Source organism: Takifugu rubripes, unplaced genomic scaffold (genome assembly GCF_901000725.2).
Source record: "Takifugu rubripes unplaced genomic scaffold, fTakRub1.2, whole genome shotgun sequence".
Taxonomy (NCBI): Eukaryota; Metazoa; Chordata; class Actinopteri; order Tetraodontiformes; family Tetraodontidae; genus Takifugu; species Takifugu rubripes.
The window spans coordinates 1525549-1544458 of record NW_021821632.1 but is presented as its reverse complement, the minus strand read 5'-3'; the positions used below and the strand labels follow the sequence as shown (position 1 = coordinate 1544458).

The 18910-nt window shown below is 47.3% G+C and overlaps 1 protein-coding gene across 3 annotated transcripts in view; it reads left to right on the top strand.

Annotated features, from left to right (window-relative positions):
- The window catches only part of LOC101076085 (calcium/calmodulin-dependent 3',5'-cyclic nucleotide phosphodiesterase 1A-like), a 24614-nt gene extending 8809 nt beyond the window's left edge, over window positions 1-15805 (top strand). For all 3 annotated transcript variants that reach the window (XM_029831927.1, XM_029831925.1, XM_029831926.1), the window contains 12 exons: window positions 3299-3365; window positions 3639-3755; window positions 6085-6225; window positions 6883-6983; window positions 7064-7192; window positions 8616-8717; window positions 9108-9228; window positions 10011-10092; window positions 10182-10302; window positions 12518-12666; window positions 12858-13019; window positions 15473-15805. In XM_029831927.1, the coding sequence (XP_029687787.1) occupies window positions 3299-3365; window positions 3639-3755; window positions 6085-6225; window positions 6883-6983; window positions 7064-7192; window positions 8616-8717; window positions 9108-9228; window positions 10011-10092; window positions 10182-10302; window positions 12518-12666; window positions 12858-13019; window positions 15473-15636 (1456 nt within the window). In that variant the 3' untranslated portion in view covers window positions 15637-15805. The remainder of the gene's footprint in view (window positions 1-3298; window positions 3366-3638; window positions 3756-6084; window positions 6226-6882; window positions 6984-7063; window positions 7193-8615; window positions 8718-9107; window positions 9229-10010; window positions 10093-10181; window positions 10303-12517; window positions 12667-12857; window positions 13020-15472) is intronic.
- The last annotated feature ends 3105 nt before the right edge of the window (window positions 15806-18910 follow it).

The window sequence follows — 18910 nt, the reverse complement described above, 5'->3', positions numbered from 1 at the left end:
AACCCTAACCCAGCTCCTGGGTCAGGCCCTAACCCTAACCCTAACCCAGTCAATGTCACTTCCCCACAGCAGCTGCATTTCTGTCGCCCTCGACCAGAGAAGTTTGAGTTGACACATCAAGCATCATGAACATTAAGCATTAGCAAATAATAAGAAACATTAAGTAATGAGAATCAATATGACAAGAATAAATAATATAACAAGGTAAAAGCAAATAAGAGAACTTTAATATACTGGATCTAACAGATACACAAAAATCTTTTCTGTTGGTGCTGCGATTCCTTCCACATCCATGTAAACTATATTACACCTGTCTACATGGTACAGGTAGACAGGTGGGAAGACAGACAGGCCTTTTGTAGACCAGTCATTTGCTTTTGAATGTTTTTTAAATTTACAGATGAAGCCTGTGGGTCTTCCATTTCCTGCCACCCGCTAGCCATTGTTGCCAAGAATGAGCAAATGTTCACACTCCAGTTGAAAGAAGTCAACCAGAACTGAGACCTTTAATGTCTTCCTTGATGTGATGAACCTCATGAACAAACACAATACACAACCAAATACACAACATAACATGTTACATTAACTCACACAGCCATAATAAGTTTATCAAACGTTACAGTCGGTTGTGCCAGGACCCGAAAGCAGGCAACACGCAGTGGCGGATGGTGTCCGAGAGAAGCCTTTAGTGAAGGTTACAAAAGTTGTTTAACCCAAAAAAGGCGTAGAGACCTTGACAAAGTTCAAAACTAGTCCATGAAGGAAAACTCACAACAATAATCCAGAAACAAGTAGTCAGGGTTTCGCTAGGGAACAAAACACGAGTTCAGTCCACACATAGGCGGCTAGATTACCGATAGGCTGCAGGTGCACAGCCCACGGTACCAGCTGTGGCCGGAGCATGGCTCCACCACGCCCCCTGCAGGGAGAAACCCGCAACGGAGCTCCCAGAAGCTGGGAACTTAACATCAAAATTATAATAATGTGCAGCAAACTTGGCAAAACATTGTCTGGAAGTACAACATACCTTGTTCCCACTTTCATCTGAAGCTACAGTAGATACTTTATGTCATTCACATTTAACCGTTTCTCCTTGAGAGGAGCCCACCTTATGGTTCCGTTGTGTTCTGACGGGTTGGGGGTTGGTTGCTTATGCCGCTTTGACTGTGTCACAAAGTCAAATATAAAAATATAAAATATATCAGTGTGTAAAACCTGCAGTGTTGCAGGCAGACGAGTTCAGGCCTGAAAATTATTGCCAACCTTCAGGGAACATGAGGAAGACTGAGCACCAGACTCACATGGAATCTGTATGGGATTAGGTGGTCATTTTAGTTGATGGTCTGAAGCCAAAACCCTTCAAAGAACTCGGCCATTTTAGAGCGCAAACTGTGTGCCTGGTAAGATCACGATCTATATTACTGAAAGAAAGGGTTGGACTCCCCAGGCTGCTGCAGTGTTAGCAGATGGGTGGGGATCACCCAAACCTTTTGTATCCATTACAAAACAGTGGTTGATGGTGTTGGTGCTGTTGTTGCAGCCATACAACCTGGTTATTTGCTACATAAAGGGCCAACATAATGGCTGATACTACATCTCACGCATTCTAACGCTGGGATGTTACAGTAGCTGACTATTTGTGAAGCGATGGTGAAGTTTATTGAGGCAGATGGATGTCTGGTTGATAGATAGATGACCCTGTTGGGTCTGTGTGAGTGGAGCTGGGTTTGGGGAGGGGTGTCCTGCAGAGAGGCCACACCTGTGATCCATTCACACCTGAGCTCCTCCTCAACATAAAATGGCTGCTGTCCTTTGTGCTCCCTTCCTCCCATCCAGCATGCAGGTCTCCTCTACACATCCAGACACTACTGGAACCACTGACTTACACAGTTTATCGGTTTTCTGAACAGTTTCCTCATTTGAATAAATTAAGCTTCATGCAACGCTACTCTGTGTGGTCTCCTGTGTTTCGTCTGAATGTGGAACTAGTTCATGACCTTGTCTTTTAGAGCCCATCCCAACACACTTAATGGAGGATATTCTGAATTTCATCGGCAGTTATGTCTTGACCAGATCATTTGTTCTTTTTAACCCCTGACTTCAAGGTTGCAGTAATCAAAATGTTGCTTCAGAAAACCATCATTCCATCCAGACGTTAATAAGCTGTTGAACATCTTCTCCTTGTGTTTCTCTTGACTGAGTCCCCAAAGCCTTAGCAGAACAGGGAGCGTTGGAATGAAACCAGTCAACATTTGCATTAACTGTGCTGGGGAGAAGGGATGGGACTCGGCCTGAGGTTTTGTATCTTTGCATGTCCAGCCAGAGCTCCCAGATACACCAGTCATGGCCACTTAACCTTTGTTCCTCTGAAATACAGAAAGGTGTGTTAGATGCTCCATCAATGGAAATAACGTAAAGCACTGAGACACAGAAAATCCCAGATTATCTGAGCTTCCTTGCTCAGTTGTTCAGTTCTAAAGCCAGACCAAGACCATCATCATCATCATCATCATCATCATCACCACCACCACCATCATCACCACCACCATCATCACCACCACCATCATCATCATTATCACCACCATCATCATCACCACCACCATCATCACCATCATTATCACCACCACCACCACCATCATCATCATCACCACCATCATCATCATCATTATCACCACCATCACCATCATCATCATCACCATCATCACCACCATCATCACCACCACCATCATCATCATCATCATCATCATCACCACCACCACCACCATCATCACCATCATTATCACCACCACCACCACCATCATCACCACCATCATCACCACCACCACCATCATCATCATCATCACCACCATCACCATCATCATCATCATTATCACCACCATCATCATCACCACCATCATCATCATCATCATTATCACCACCATCACCATCATCACCACCACCATCATCACCATCATTATCACCACCACCACCATCATCATCATCATCATCATCACCACCACCACCATCATCACCATCACCACCATCACCACCATCACCATCATCACCACCACCATCATCATCACCACCACCATCATCATCACCACCATCATCATCATCACCACCATCATCACCACCACCACCATCATCATCATCACCACCATCATCACCACCACCACCATCATCATCATCACCACCACCATCATCACCACCACCACCATCACCATCATCATCCAGCTGCTCAGAAATACTACCTCTAGCATTTTAATGTGTACGTATTTGGACTGTTGTGTAATCTTGTGTCTATTAATCCTTCTGACAGAATGTACAGACGCAGTTCCCACATGGCTGCTCTCAGTTACCCCCCCGGTGTTGTGACTGAGCTCAAGGTACTGGACAGTGTGAGAAGAGCACTGAACATGGCTTTTATTTAATCAATAGCAAATGTACGACAGCTAAAAAGTGCAACACCTTCATTGGAGTTTTTTGAGGATGTCTGGTTGGATTGAGGTACATTTTAGATATTTATTGTTGATAGTAAAAGCATCTGTAGGTATATTGTTTCATTTTGGTATTGTTTTAAGTTTGAAATAATGAAACTACTTTTTGATGTTTAGAGCTAAAATTGCTAGAGCTAAAATACCTGTTTCTCTCTGTTCTAGCAAGTGGACAAGTGGTCCTTTGATGTGTTTGCACTGAATGATGCCAGTGGAGACCATTCGCTCAAGTTTGTCCTCTATGAGCTCCTGACAAGATACGACTTGATCAGTCGCTTCAAGGTATTCGCCTGCCCGCCTGCCTGTCTCTAATATAGTTTACAGCACCCCCCAAACTTCAGGGCCAACATCAGGGAGGTAATGTTGAGCTGGTCCCAGCAAAGAATCTGATGAGGGTGGTGTCATCTGCAGCCTTCAGGAGTTTAATTCTCTTGTGACTGGAGGATGAGGTGCTGGTATATCATCGGGTGACAGGAGGATGAGGTGCTGGTATATCATCAGGTGACTGGAGGATGAGGTGCTGGTATATCATCGGGTGACAGGAGGATGAGGTGCTGGTATATCATCAGGTGACTGGAGGATGAGGTGCTGGTATATCATCAGGTGACTGGAGGATGAGGTGCTGGTATATCATCGGGTGACTGGAGGATGAGGTGCTGGTATATCATCAGGTGACTGGAGGATGAGGTGCTGGTATATCATCAGGTGACTGGAGGATGAGGTGCTGGTATATCATGCAGTGACTGGAGGATGAGGTGCTGGTATATCATCGGGTGACTGGAGGATGAGGTGCTGGTATATCATCGGGTGACTGGAGGATGAGGTGCTGGTATATAATCAGGTGACTGGAGGATGAGGCGCTGGTATATCATCGGGTGACTGGAGGATGAGGTGCTGGTATATCATCGGGTGACTGGAGGATGAGGTGCTGGTATATCATGCAGTGACAGGAGGATGAGGTGCTGGTATATCATGCAGTGACTGGAGGATGAGGTGCTGGTATATCGTGCAGTGACAGGAGGATGAGGTGCTGGTATATCATCGGGTGACTGGAGGATGAGGTGCTGGTATATCATGCAGTGACAGGAGGATGAGGTGCTGGTATATCATGCAGTGACAGGAGGATGAGGTGCTGGTATATCATCGGGTGACTGGAGGATGAGGTGCTGGTATATCATCGGGTGACTGGAGGATGAGGTGCTGGTATATCATCGGGTGACTGGAGGATGAGGTGCTGGTATATCATCTGGTGACTGGAGGATGAGGTGCTGGTATATCATCGGGTGACTAGAGGATGAGGTGCTGGTATATCATCGGGTGACTGGAGGATGAGGTGCTGGTATATCATCTGGTGACTGGAGGATGAGGTGCTGGTATATCATCGGGTGACTGGAGGATGAGGTGCTGGTATATCATCTGGTGACTGGAGGATGAGGTGCTGGTATATCATCGGGTGACTGGAGGATGAGGTGCTGGTATATCATCGGGTGACTGGAGGATGAGGTGCTGGTATATCATCGGGTGACTGGAGGATGAGGTGCTGGTATATCATCGGGTGACTGGAGGATGAGGTGCTGGTATATCATCGGGTGACTGGAGGATGAGGTGCTGGTATATCATCGGGTGACTGGAGGATGAGGTGCTGGTATATCATCGGGTGACTGGAGGATGAGGTGCTGGTATATTATCCAGTGACTGGAGGATGAGGTGCTGGTATATAATCAGGTGACTGGAGGATGAGGTGCTGGTATATCATCGGGTGACTGGAGGATGAGGTGCTGGTATATCATCGGGTGACTGGAGGATGAGGTGCTGGTATATCATCGGGTGACTAGAGGATGAGGTGCTGGTATATCATCTGGTGACAGGAGGATGAGGTGCTGGTATATCATCGGGTGACTGGAGGATGAGGTGCTGGTATATCATCCAGTGACTGGAGGATGAGGTGCTGGTATATCATCCAGTGACTGGAGGATGAGGTGCTGGTATATCATCTGGTGACTGGAGGATGAGGTGCTGGTATATCATCGGGTGACTGGAGGATGAGGTGCTGGTATATCATCGGGTGACTGGAGGATGAGGTGCTGGTATATCTGGAGAAGAGCTAAGGAGAAAGGACATGCTTTTGAGTGGAGACAGTGATGTTTGACCTTCCGCCTGACATGTTTCCCCAGTGGTCTGAGCTGTTTCAACGAGGAAGTCTGTGTTCCACCTGCAGGTGGAGTCAGTTAAGTTGAGCTTGGACAGTCTGTCCCGCTGAAGAACAGGGACTATCATGTTTATGGCAGAGATGAAGTCCACAAACAGGATCCTGGCAGAGGATCCAGGGAAGTCAACATACCAGAGGATGGTTTCTGGTTTCTGGGGAGCTGGGATGATGGTGAAAGCCTTGAAGCATCAATGAGGTGTTGAAGACATCCGTGAATACTGGAGACAGCTGCTCTGCATCATGTTTCGGGCAGGATGGGGGCAAGGTGCCCAACATGTTCCCCATGCTGGTCCCACATTTACTAAAGAGTTCATAGTTTAGGAGCTTGGAACTTGGGCTTTCTTTGTTAGGATCCCTGAAGAATAAACAATATTTATTGATGTTTTCTTGCCTTTGATTCAGATCCCAGTTTCTGCTCTCATATCATTTGTGGACTCGCTAGAGGTGGGCTACAGCAAACACAAAAACCCATATCATAATCTGATACATGCTGCTGATGTCACGCAGACCATACATTACCTCCTCCTCAAAACTGGAATGCTGGTAAGACTATTGACTCACTCACTGTCCAATGTTACGTGTGTTTCCACTGAATAGTGGGTTTGTGGTGGACGTATCAGCCAAATCCTAGTGGAGGAGTTTCCCCTGTGATTTTGGCCGCCCCTCTCTTTGTGTGCCTGGTCATAGACCTTATAATCCAACAACAGCTCCAGAGGCGTCTTCACCTGAGAGCAGCTTCCAGATCATCTATACCCATAGATCCTTCACACCAGGTCACCCAAAATCAAAAGGACTAAAGACTTTTTTGTCTGAATAATTAAGAGGCTCTTGAAATGCACAAGATCATCTTGCATGACAACTTCTCGGTCAACTCTGTATGAGATCAATTAGCTCAACAATAAAGACGATCTAAGCAAATGAGATAAAGATATGGAAGAGAACAAGTATGACCACTTTGTCATGATCACTGTGGCTGATCCTCCAGGAACTGTAGGAGACACTCACGATCTTTACATCCCCTCCTGGCAGCACCAAGAAATGTTTATATGATAGTCTTCTTCTGCTCCTCACCTCCAACTAATTTGTGGTGGGATGTGAAACTTGCAGGTGCTAAAGCTACTTTAGTGGTTGTCCTTCTAGAAATATCACGTCACCCCTACGTCATACCGTGAGTGTTCAGTGTGTCCTTCTTTCTTGCAGCATTGGTTATCTGAGTTGGAGATCTTTGCCACAATTTTTGCAGCTGCCATTCATGACTACGAACATACAGGAACCACCAATAACTTCCATGTTCAAACCAGGTATTATTGCAAATTGTACAGAATAATGTGAGTTCAGCAATATTTCCATTTAAACTCATTTGATTCCCCCCATTTTCCAGGTCGGATATTTCACTTTTGTACAACGATCACGCCGTTCTGGAGAACCACCACGTCAGCGCTGTCTATCGTCTTCTGCAGAATAACGATGAAGTTAACATACTATCAAATCTTTCCAAAGATGACTGGAGGTAAGAAAAGAAAAAGGCTTTGAAGTTAATACCAGCTCATGCGTGCTTGCATGTCCATCACTATTATTTGATTTCTAATTTGATTGAGAAGCATTCAGATTCAAATTTACATTTATCAGACACTTTTATCCAAAGCATCCTACAGAAAGAGTCACTAAAGCCACTCTGCCATTGAGACCAATGTAAATGAAATGCTAGCTTCCAGTCCTAAACCATCTGGTGCAACTACCAACTGGTAGAGCAGAGCCATTAGGAGAGGGAGAGAAGGATATAAACTGGAGAGAAGGAGAGATGAGGAGAAAGAGAAGTTTTTCTGATGTTGAATCAGTTAAAGCGGCACCACCGGGAGAGTGAGGCTACACGATCTGAAAAAGTCAGTTCCACATCAATCGTGACTCCAAGCTTTCAAAAGCTTTGGAAGAACAAGATAGCAGGTATCAGTTCTGAGGAGGTGGTTGTTCAAAGGTACAGTTATGTTCTTTACAAGCTGCACAGTTGTGATATCCTCTGTCCTCAGACCCTGGTCGGGTCAGGAAAAACTTAAAATCAAACCCTCTTAGGGAAAAAAAAAGATTGTTATAATTATTGACTGTTAAGATAATTTTGTGCACTTTGGCTACATCTCTGTGTATTTTGCAAATGCAAAAGCTTTTATGGTGAGAAAGAAACAGAAATAATGACAATGTTTTATTCAAGTAAATCACAGAGTTGAAGTGAAAAAGCAACAGTATTCACCAATCATCAACAATGATCAGCTCCTGTTAGCATTCCAACTAGCAAATGAGCCATCATAAGTATACACGTAGTCTTGCTCTCCAACCTTTGCACACATTGTCAACATCTCAATAACAATAACCGAATGTTCCATTACATATTTAAGTGAGCTACGTCAATAACCCAAGAAGAAGGTTCTGGGACAGCAGTCAGACCAGTGGGTCGTGGGCGATGAGACAGCACGTTCAGTAAAAATGATGATGATCTGTGTAATGGGACAATGCTTTAAACCAGTTTAAGACGAGATTAAATCAGACGCTGAGTACTGGGGAAGGAAGACCACAGTAGGAAGTCCATCACCCTACGCTGGGCGGATTGGAAAATGGTTGACCTCTTTCATATTGTGAAAACAATTGGAAGCTAAAATAAGAGAAGAAGAAAGCCCTCCTGATCTATACCATAAACGTTTGTGGTGATCCGTCATGAGAGGAACAAGAGGAAAGAGGAATGGGAAAGACAGCAACTAGAAATGACATCTGAAACATGCACTGATACACGTGAACCTTATCTGACAACCAGAGAGAGGTGGCGGGGGGGAGGATACGGCTTCTGGACTACCCCTACCCCTACCCCTACCCCCCAACCCCAACCCCAACCCTGTTTCACCATACAATGTGCTTGTGTATCTGACTGCCATTCATGCTTTCAGAGAACTTCGTAGTCTGGTGGTAGAGATGGTGCTGGCCACTGACATGTCCTGCCACTTTGAGCAGATTAAAGTCATGAAAAGCCTCCTGCAGCAGCCTGATGCGTGAGTATCTCTTATTTTAGTCACTCCCATCTGCAGGCCCTGGAGTGGGAATATCTACCTTCCTAACCTGCCCACAGAGGAATAAAACAGGTTGCTGTTTGTAAATGCCATTGAAATATGCTCGAGATTCAAAGGTTTGTGTTGCTACTTTCTAAGAAAGCTCGTCATCATTGTAGATTCTAGTTCAACAAATTTAAGGCAAATTTCTAGGAGGAAGATTAGAGCAAAATACCCACAGGAACTATGAGTAGAATGGATTTTTGGCTGAAATGAAAGAGACACTCACAGGCTCACACACACACACACACACACACACACACACACACACACACACACAGGTGCGTGTAAGAGTAGCATAGCCTGCCTGTAACTGAGTGACTGCGCTTGCAGGATAGACAAAGCCAAAGCCTTGTCCCTGCTGCTTCATACTGCTGACATCAGTCACCCTGCAAAACCCTGGAGCCTCCATCACCGCTGGACCTTCTCTCTGTTGGAGGAGTTCTTCAGACAGGTGATCACACTTTACAAGCTGGAGATGCTTTTTACAGGACATTAACTACTAACCCTAACCCATTTAGTCCCCAAACTTGCGTGTGACTGGGTGTTCCCAGTCTGCCCTGGTCAGCATCTGTCAGACATGAACCTGTGGCGGGGTCATAGGGTCAAGGCCCACTGATGCAGGTGGGGGGTTTGAAGGCTGTCTGAGCTTACAACAGGCCTTCTGTGTTGGGAGTATGCGCGCCATATCTGTGGCTCCGGTTTCCTCCACCATCAAAACGTGACGCTTGTCCATCGCCCCCCCACATCCAGGTTGCTGCTCTAGTGGCCGACCGGTCGAGGGTTAATTGCCCCCACAAGGACAAATAAAGTTAAAAAAAATAATCCTAGATCTCAGTCCAATAGAGCTTCAGTGGATTCTAGCTTCAACAGGCAGGACAGTCTGGTGTCCTGGTCTTGGTAATTAAGGGCCACAGTTAAGAGGGGATCAACACAAAATTAGGTAGGTGGTCATAACCTTATGTCTGAAAGCTACGAATATTAAATCAAAATAAACCATAAACCTGAAAAACTACTCTAATGAAACCGTTATTTGCACATCAGGGTGAATTAGTGTTCTTGAGTATCTACAGTGACTAACTAAATAAATTAGCTTCTGATGAGTCTTTTTTATTATTAGCAGAAACAAAACCGTGATCATCGTATAACAGGTTTTGATATGCAGCTGAGGATATTTTTAATTCAGTAATGATCAGCCTGCCATAAAGTCACTTTCAAAGAGTTCCACTTTTTCAGGGTGACAAAGAAGCAGAGCTGGGTCTACCCTTTTCCCCTCTTTGTGACCGCAAATCCACAATGGTAGCCCAGTCCCAGATTGGTAAGGTGAAGGAATGTAGTTCAAGTCAGAAAATGGCTGAACAGGAAATGTGTCTGTTGAAATTAAATTCTGAGTTGGAATTCCTACAGGATTCATCGACTTCATTGTGGAGCCAACTTTCACTGTCATGACAGAAATGATTGAGAAGATAATGACCCCCCTCATGGAGGAGGCATGTTTGCTGGGCCTGGATGGCTTCAGACGTTCAAGGTCAGTGATTTTTGAGGTAGGTCTACCTGTCTGACGCTGCCTAACACCCAGGCGCTGCGGGGATGGTTGGGTACCTTCAGAGCAGCTGCCCATTTTTGAAACCACCTCGGGAACCAGTCGCTTTGACCGTCTTGTCTTGTCTTGTCTTGTCCCGCTTTTTACGGATCCGGGTCGTGGGGGCAGCAGCCAGATGCCTTGACTTCCCTCTCCCCAGAAATTTCTTCCAGCTCTTCCAGGAGTATTCCAAGGTGTTCCCAGGCAATCCGAGAGACATAGTCTCTCAGCATGCCCTGGATCTGCCTCAGGGGGCTCCTCCTGGTGGGACATGCCTAGAAGACCTCCCTAGGGAGACGTCCAGAGTTCATCTGCAACAGATGCCTGAGCCATGGCACCTGACTCCTCTTGATGCGAAGGAGCAGCAGCTCTATTCCGAGCTCCTTCCGAGTGACCCGAACTCTAAGAGAGCGCCCAGCCACCCTGGGGAGGAATCTCATTTCCACCACTTGTATATGCGATCTTATTCTTTTGGTCATTACCCAAATTTCATGGTGAGAATAAGAACATAGACTGACTGATAAATCGCCTTGTGGCAAAGCTGTCTCTTTACCAGAATGTTCTGGTACACCGGCTGCATATCTGCAGGAGCTGCACCAAGCCGCCTGTCAACCTCACGCTCAGTCGTGTACAAGACCCCGAGGACCCCTCCACCTGAGGCAGGACTTTACCAGCCTGGAGAGGGCAAAGCTCCCTTTTCACATTGAGAACCATGGCCTTGGATTTGGAGGTGCTAGTTTTCATCCCAGCTGCTTTGCACTCAGCAGAAAACCGCCCAGGACATGCTTTAGGTCCTGGTTTGATGAGGCCAACAGGAAGACGTCATCTGCAAAAAGCAAGGATGAAATCCTGTGGTTCCCAAACCGGACTCCCTCCGGCCCCTGACTACGCCTAGAAATTCTGGTGTTAAGCCAAGGGAAGTCAGAAACAGGATCCAAAATGAAGACAAGGACCAACCTGACCATGAAAAGGTTTATTTTCTAAAACAAAAGGTTACAAAAGGGTAAAGCTGCAACAGGTGGGAAATGTGCAGGTAAGCGAGGCGGATCTCAGCAGCACTGAACTGGGAACTGTGGAAAAATAGGAAAAGAAGATAAAGGTTATGCAGGTAAATCTCACAAGGAATGCAGACTAGCAAAAGTTTGATTTCAAAAGGGGAGCCAAGCGTTACCACAGAGGAACTACAACGATCTGGTGATGAGAGTAGGAGCAAGTCGCTCCTTAAAGCTGCCAAGTCAAACACCCCAGATGGGCTGCGGGTGAGGGAGGTGGGGTTTCAGACCTGCCTGCCAGGGAGAGGAGAAAGAACCAGGAAAAACACAACAAAAACCACTGAATCCTAACACCAGGTGTTGAGCCTACAGGAAGTTGGGCCCGTGACGCTGCACCCGGACGGTCCCATGAGAACAGATTTGGCCCCCAGGAGCTTGCCACAGGCCTGCATCCAGAGTGAGGCCCCAGTAACGCAACTTCGGGCGACGTAAACGACCTTGATTGTGTGATCTTCATGGTGTGTTGGTGAACCACCCTTAGTCTGGCCCATGTTTGCCATGGGAGGCGCAGCCAGGGGCATAACAGTCCCAGACAACCGAGCTCCCAGGCTTATCCGGGCACACAAACCCCTCCACCGCAGTAAGGTGTTGGTTCAAGGAGGGGGCGGTTGTTTTAACCTCATGGTTTAATTAGTTACGTTAGTTATGTTTCCTATTTTAACAACATCCGCAAATGTCTCTTTTCAATTTGTCATTTAACTTCTATTGACTGAAAAAATGTTTGGGTTTTTTATTGAACTGTAAACTTCATTTGAGCAAGAAAAAATGTTGTTTATGAAACAACGAAATATTTTCCCATTTAATTTGCTTCCTGGCAAATGCAGCAGAATCTTGCTAAATCCAGAAACGGGATACGTTTGTCCTGCTCAAAGGTGTTGAAGCTCAGAAGGTTTTTGGAAAGGTTATGGATATCAGCGATATAATATTGAATGAAATTGAATTTCAGTGGTAAAGATATTTTGTTGTAGAACTAAGTGCATTATTTTATATGACCATTATTTATAAGAATGCCACACTGTGACTGTATGAGCTAATGCACCATCTGGCTAACAGCTCCAGTGGTTTTGGAATGTGTATGTTGATGACACGAATGTCTCCACCTTCTACAGTGTCAACAGTATTAGCTGTAGTGATGGAAAGAGTACGAAATCAGATGGAAGCTGCTCTTTGGCCTCAGTGGATTTTAACAGTTTCAAAGCCACTTGGATCCGAGAGGTTCACCAAAACAAAGAGACATGGAGAAGCCAAGCAGCTAAAGGTAACAGCACCAACTCATTTCTATCCATAACTTACAGTAATGTTACAATACTGCCTTTATTCTGGACCAGGATTCATATTTTGAAGCACAAATTGAAGACGTTTTAACTTCGTATGGATGTCATGTGATGCCCAAATAGTGGCATCAGATAACGTGTGTGCATCTGTGTGTGTGTTTGGTGGTGTTATTAGAATTGGAGGAAGATGCTCAGAGGTGCCAACATAAGAATGGGATAAAAGAAGAGAAATTTATAAGAAAATTGCTGAATGTAACTGACAAAATCCTGGAAATGAAAAGTGATAGACAGAAGGAAAAACAGGAGAACGAAGGAGGAGCCAGGGATCCAGGATCAGGTACAAATCACACAACTGTCAGTCAGTATCTTGCAGGCCCACAGGATCTCAGCTTGGCCATCTTTGGATGTGTGTGTGTTTTTACATGATACCAGCTACCAACACGTATCCTCAAGGAGGAACAGAGTCAGAAGACCAGGAGATGGACCATCCAATTTCCGGAGTAGAAGTTGCCGAGGTAGTGAAACAGCTGCCTGGCGGCGGAGCTCCGGGAGCGGATGTGATCCTCCCGGGGTATCTTAAGGCTCTGGATGTTGTAATGCTGTCCTGGTTGACACGCCTCTGCAACATTGCGTGGACATCAGGGGCAGTGCCCTTGGACTGGCAGACCGGGGTGGTGGTCCCTATTTTTAAGAGTGGGGAGGGTGTGTTCCAACTATAGGGGGATCACACTCCTCAGCCTCCCTGGGAAAGTCTATGCCAGGGTGCTGGAAAAGAGGATTAGACTGATAGTCGAACCTCTAATCGAGGAGGAACAATGTGGGTTTTGCCCCGGTCGTGGAACCACGGATCCCCTCTTTAGCCTTGCTGGGGTGCTTGAGGGGAGTTGGGAGTTTGCCCAACCAGTCCACATGTGCTTTGTGGACTTGGAAAAGGCTTATGACCAGGTCCCCAGGAGCATCCTGTGGGGGGTGCTCCGGGAGTATGGAAGGTCCCTTGATAAGGGCCGCCCAGTCCCTGAACCAAAGGAGCAGGAGTTTGGTCCGGATAGCCGGTTGTAAGTCGTACTCGTTCCCAGTGAGGGTTGGACTCCGCCAGGGCTGCCCTTTGTCACCGGTTCTGTTCATAACTTTTATGGACAGAATTTCTAAGCGCAACCGGGGAGTGGAGGGTGTCGAGTTAGGTGGGCAGAAGATCTCGTCGCTGCTTTTTGCGGATGACGTAGTTCTTCTGGCGCCATTGAACAGGGACTTCCAACAAATGCTGGGACGGTTCGCGACCGAGTGTGAAGCGGCAGGGATGCAAATCAGCACCTCCAAGTCAGAGTCCATGGTCCTCGCTCGGAAAAAGGTAGAGTGCCTTCTCCGGGTTGGGGAGGAGGTCCTGCCCCAGATGGAGGAGTTCAAGTATCTTGGGATCTTGTTCACGAGTGAGGGTAGGATGGAACGGGAGATCGACAGGCGGATCGGAGCGGCGTCAGCAGTGATGCGGGCGCTTAACCGATCCGTCTTGGTGAAGAGAGAGCTGAGCCGGAAGGCAAAGCTCTCGATTTACCGGTCGATCTACGTCCCAGTCCTCACCTATGGCCGTCAACGTTGGGTGATGACCGAAAGAACAAGATCGCGGATACAAGCGACTGAAATGAGTTTCCTCCGCAGGGTGGCCGGGCTCAACCTTAGAGATAGGGTGAGAAGCTCGGACATCCAGGAGGAGCTCGGAGTAGAACCGCTGCTCCTTCACATCGAGAGGAGTCAGTTGGGGTGGCTCGGGCATCTGGCTAGGATGCCTTCCGGACGCCTCCCTTTAGAGGTGTTCCGGACATGTCTCACCGGGAGGCGGCCTCGTGGCCGGCCCAGGACCAGGTGGAGAGATTACATCTCTCGCCTGGCTTGGGAGCGGCTGGGGGCCCCCGGAGGAGCCGATGGGTGGCCAGGGAGAGGGCTGTCTGGGCATCCCTCCTGAAGCTGCTGCCCCCGCGACCCGGATTTGGATAAGCCGGAGAAAATGAGACCAGACCAGCTACTTGTCTGTAATGTAGCCACAAGAGGGGTACAAGGCAGTGCTTTATTGTGCTGGTCCCAAGCCCGAATAAATATAGAGGGTTGTGTCAGGAAGGGCATCCGATGGAAAACTTTTGCCAAATCAAACATGCAAATCAAACCTATGAGCTCCATACAAGATTGGTTGAGGCCAGGGTTAACAACGACCGCCATCAGTGCTGTTGTACGGGATGCCAATGGAAACTGGACTACTGTTGGTCGAAGAAAGAGAGAAGGAAGGTGTGTCCGTAGGAAGAGAGAGAAGAGGAACGCCAAGAGTCTAGGACTGAGAGTAGGAAGTAGGGCAGGTTTAGTATCCGGGAGTGGAACGCAGAAGGACAGATGGTGGTTGACTTAGTTATCTGCTGTAAGATGGAGTATCTGTTTGTGAATGAGAGGGAGCCAAGTGGGAGAGTGAGGTTACAGGGACAAGAGATCAAGAAGGTGGAGGCTTTTAGGTACTTAGGGTCAACAGTCCAGGGCAACAGAGAGTGTGGTAAAGAGGTGAAGAAGTGTGTAGAGGCAGGCTGGAACGGGTGGAGAGTTTCAGCTAAAATGAAGGAGGTGTCCAAGACTGTGGCGAGACCAGCCATGTTGGGTGGTCTGGAGACAGCGGCAGAGCTGGAGGTAGCAGAGAGGAAGATGCTGAGGTTGGCTTTGGGAGTGGGCAGGACGGAGAGACTCAGGAAAGAGTCCATCAGAGGGACAGCACAAGGAGACACGCTGGATCATGACACCCTGTATTTTATTCAGATGTCCAGCTGAAGCAACAGACCCAGAAGCACAACAGACCCAGCTACTGTGCCGGTTCCTACGGGCTCTTCAGAATAAAGGTGTCGGACTTCCAGCCTATTGATGCCAGAGCAAAAGCACGCAAGTTACAGAACATATCCCTGCGGTACCGGAAGAGACTTTAGTTACTCTACACTGTTGAAAATGGATCCCTGCTTCAGTAGATCACATCTGAGCTTCATTTGAACCTCTGCTCATCGTGTCTTAGTCTCTTCTAATGTCATTTTTATTTTCTTGCTTAAAGCAAATTCGTTTCCGATCATTATAACTGTAGATTAAAGGTCCCATTTTCTGCTTCCTGTGTCATGTTTTTATTCTTTAAAGTTTGAACAGAACTGCTCTGAGATCAGGGCCTGAACAGGAGTCGGGATGATGAGGAATCCTGGTGGGACGTTTGGATACAGGATCAAACTTTCTGCACAACAGGGATGATAATAGCGGTCCAACACAGTCCGCTTTTATCTTCAGAATTGCTCCAACAAGGTCGCAACAACCCACATTTTAGAGTGTGCCACAGGAATCTGAAGCCCCACAGAAACTTTATTAACGAGACTTTTATGTTACGGAAGCTGCAGAACCAAACCGAGTGGATCAGTGTTTCAAACATTAAAAAAGAGTTTTTCGTGTGTACGATTCTAAACTGTTGACATGAAGAGACGTCTGAACTCGTAGGAGGCTGCAGAGTTGGTGATGGTCTCGATTTCCTGCTGTTACAGTCCACATACTGGAGAACAGGGTTAGGGTTAGTATTTAACGTAGCAATCGTTAAACACATTAGCATCTGGGAACCGCTAACCCTAGCACAACCCCAACCCTCACATCACATATGACATCAGGAATCACGTGATTTTACATTTGCTCCCCCCCCCCGTCACTGCTGTAATGTTTCCTTCTGTCAACAAACAGTGTGTGCTAAACTCTGTGCTAAACTCTGTGCTAACTCTGTGCTAAAGATTCTCTTCCACTCGGATTAAAGTTCAACCTACCTTTAAACTGGAACACATAACCCTCCACAGCATAGCCACAAAGCTCTTCTGTTCCCTGGGCTCAAGGATGGAACCCCAAAATGTGGCCCAGCTAGTTCCTGACAGCTGATGGGTGTTTGTGTAATGGTGCCAAAGAGGGGCGGGGCTTAACTTTGGGCCAATGGTGAAACTGGAGAAGACTTAAACAAGTAAAACTGGAACTAAAGTCTCTCAAGACTTAAACATGACGAAATCTTTAACAAAACAATAAGTGATCTAATTAAATGTAGCTTATTTTTATACAATAACATTAGATTTTTTCACATTAATAAGTCTAAATAAAAATAAAGCAAGGGGTAATATTATCTAAAGATAAAAGTTATGATTAAAAATTGTACATTTATTAGCTATTGACATTGCTGCTATGCTACATTGCATCCAATCAAACAATATTGAGGAAGCCCAAAAGCTAACGAGTGTTTTTATTCATTCACGTATTTATTCATTTGTTCATTTACAGCAACTTCCACTGTTTTCCCTTTTAATTAGTTGGAATTTGATTATAATTGCACGGAAGCATATTTCCAAAAACAAGAGCAGGAATCTGACGAGTGGACGCTTTGAGGACCACTGAGACAATTCTGACGCGCTGTCAACAAGGTGAAACCAGCAGCCGGTTCAACCGGGACTCTTGTGTTACAGATGAATGTAAGAGAGAGAGAGAGAGTGACTGGAAGATCAACGGAAATTCACTCTTTGCCACCATTTTCCTCACTCTCAGAGTGGACCAGAGGATTGTCCACCTTCAGTTGTCTCACTCCTGTGGAGGACAGACTCGGGTTAGTGTCAATGACAGAACTGCTGAGTCCAGTTGGAGTGTGTGTGGACCAGGACCAGGACCAGGACCAGGACCAGGACCAGTCAGCACCATGGGAGGACCGTGACTGAACCCTGAGTCCTGTGAGAGAAACAGGATCTTTTTCCCATTCAAGCACACAGATGACATAAAGCCTAGCCTCACCTAGCCTAGCCTAGCCTAGCATGGCGTAGCTGCCTGCTTCCTGCATTCTAGCTGGAGTCATTATCCACATCTATATATTTAGAAATACATAAATTCATGTCTATTTATGAACACATTTACTGAACATGAGCTCCCCAACACTGAAGAACCTGACAGGGACACAAACTACTTGTTCTGCTTTTTATATTAATATTTTATACACACACACACACACCCCACACACACACCCACACACGCACACACCCCCCCACACACACACACACACACACACACCCCCCACACACACACACACACACACACCCACCCCCCACACACACACACCCACACACCCACACACACACACACCCCCCCACACACCCACACACACACACACACCCACACACACCCACACACACACCCCCACACACACACCCCACACCCCCCCACACACACACCACCCACACACACACCCCCCACACACCCACACACACACCCCCCACACCCACACCCCCCCACACACACACCCCCCACACCCACACCCCCCCACACACACACACCCCACACCCACACCCCCCCACACCCACCCCCCCCACACACACACACCCCACACACACCCACACCCCCCCACACACACACACCCACACACACCCCCCCCCACACACCCACACCCACACCCCCCACACCCACCCCACACACACCCACCCCCCCCACACACACACACCCCACACACCCCCACACACACACACCCCCCCCCACACACACCCCACCCACCCACTCAGCAGGAGATGGTGGCGTCCTCATTCAACATGGAAACATGAAGACCACAGTACTCCTGCTTTCACCTGGAACATGTGGAGGACACGTGAAGATGGGTGTATCCTTCCTGCGGGGCTTCTTGCTTCTGGTGTCTTGGTCCTGCTCCTCCAGCTCCTCCAGCTCCTCCTGCTCCTCCTGCTCCTCCTGCACCTCTGCACAGAACCCTTCCTCTTCATCAGGTCTGACTTTCTGGTCTGGAACAGAACAAGACCTGGTGTAGGTTTCTGCCTGTGCAGCTCATGCTCCTGACTGAGGGTCTTACAGTCCGCTCCTTCCTGCGTCATCTTTCGTCTTTCAGGCTCCAGGGTCGACTTCATCCAGCCTGTCTTCAGAGGAGACCTCGAGAAGTTTCTGCACACATGTTGGAACACGCACGAGTCACAAATGAAGATGATTGACAGCAGCAACCAGCTCCTCTTCCTCCTTCTGTGAGGGGAATGATTCCTAAAAGGACATGAAGAAGAAGAGCGCACGTCCTTACCTCCAGCCAGCCGGCACAAGACACCCACTGGAGGACAGAGAGCCATTTAAAACAGTGTGTGGGGGGGGGGGGGGGGGCGATAGGGGAGGGACAAGGGTGGGGGAGGCGTTAGGGGAGGGACAAGGGTGGGGGAGGGA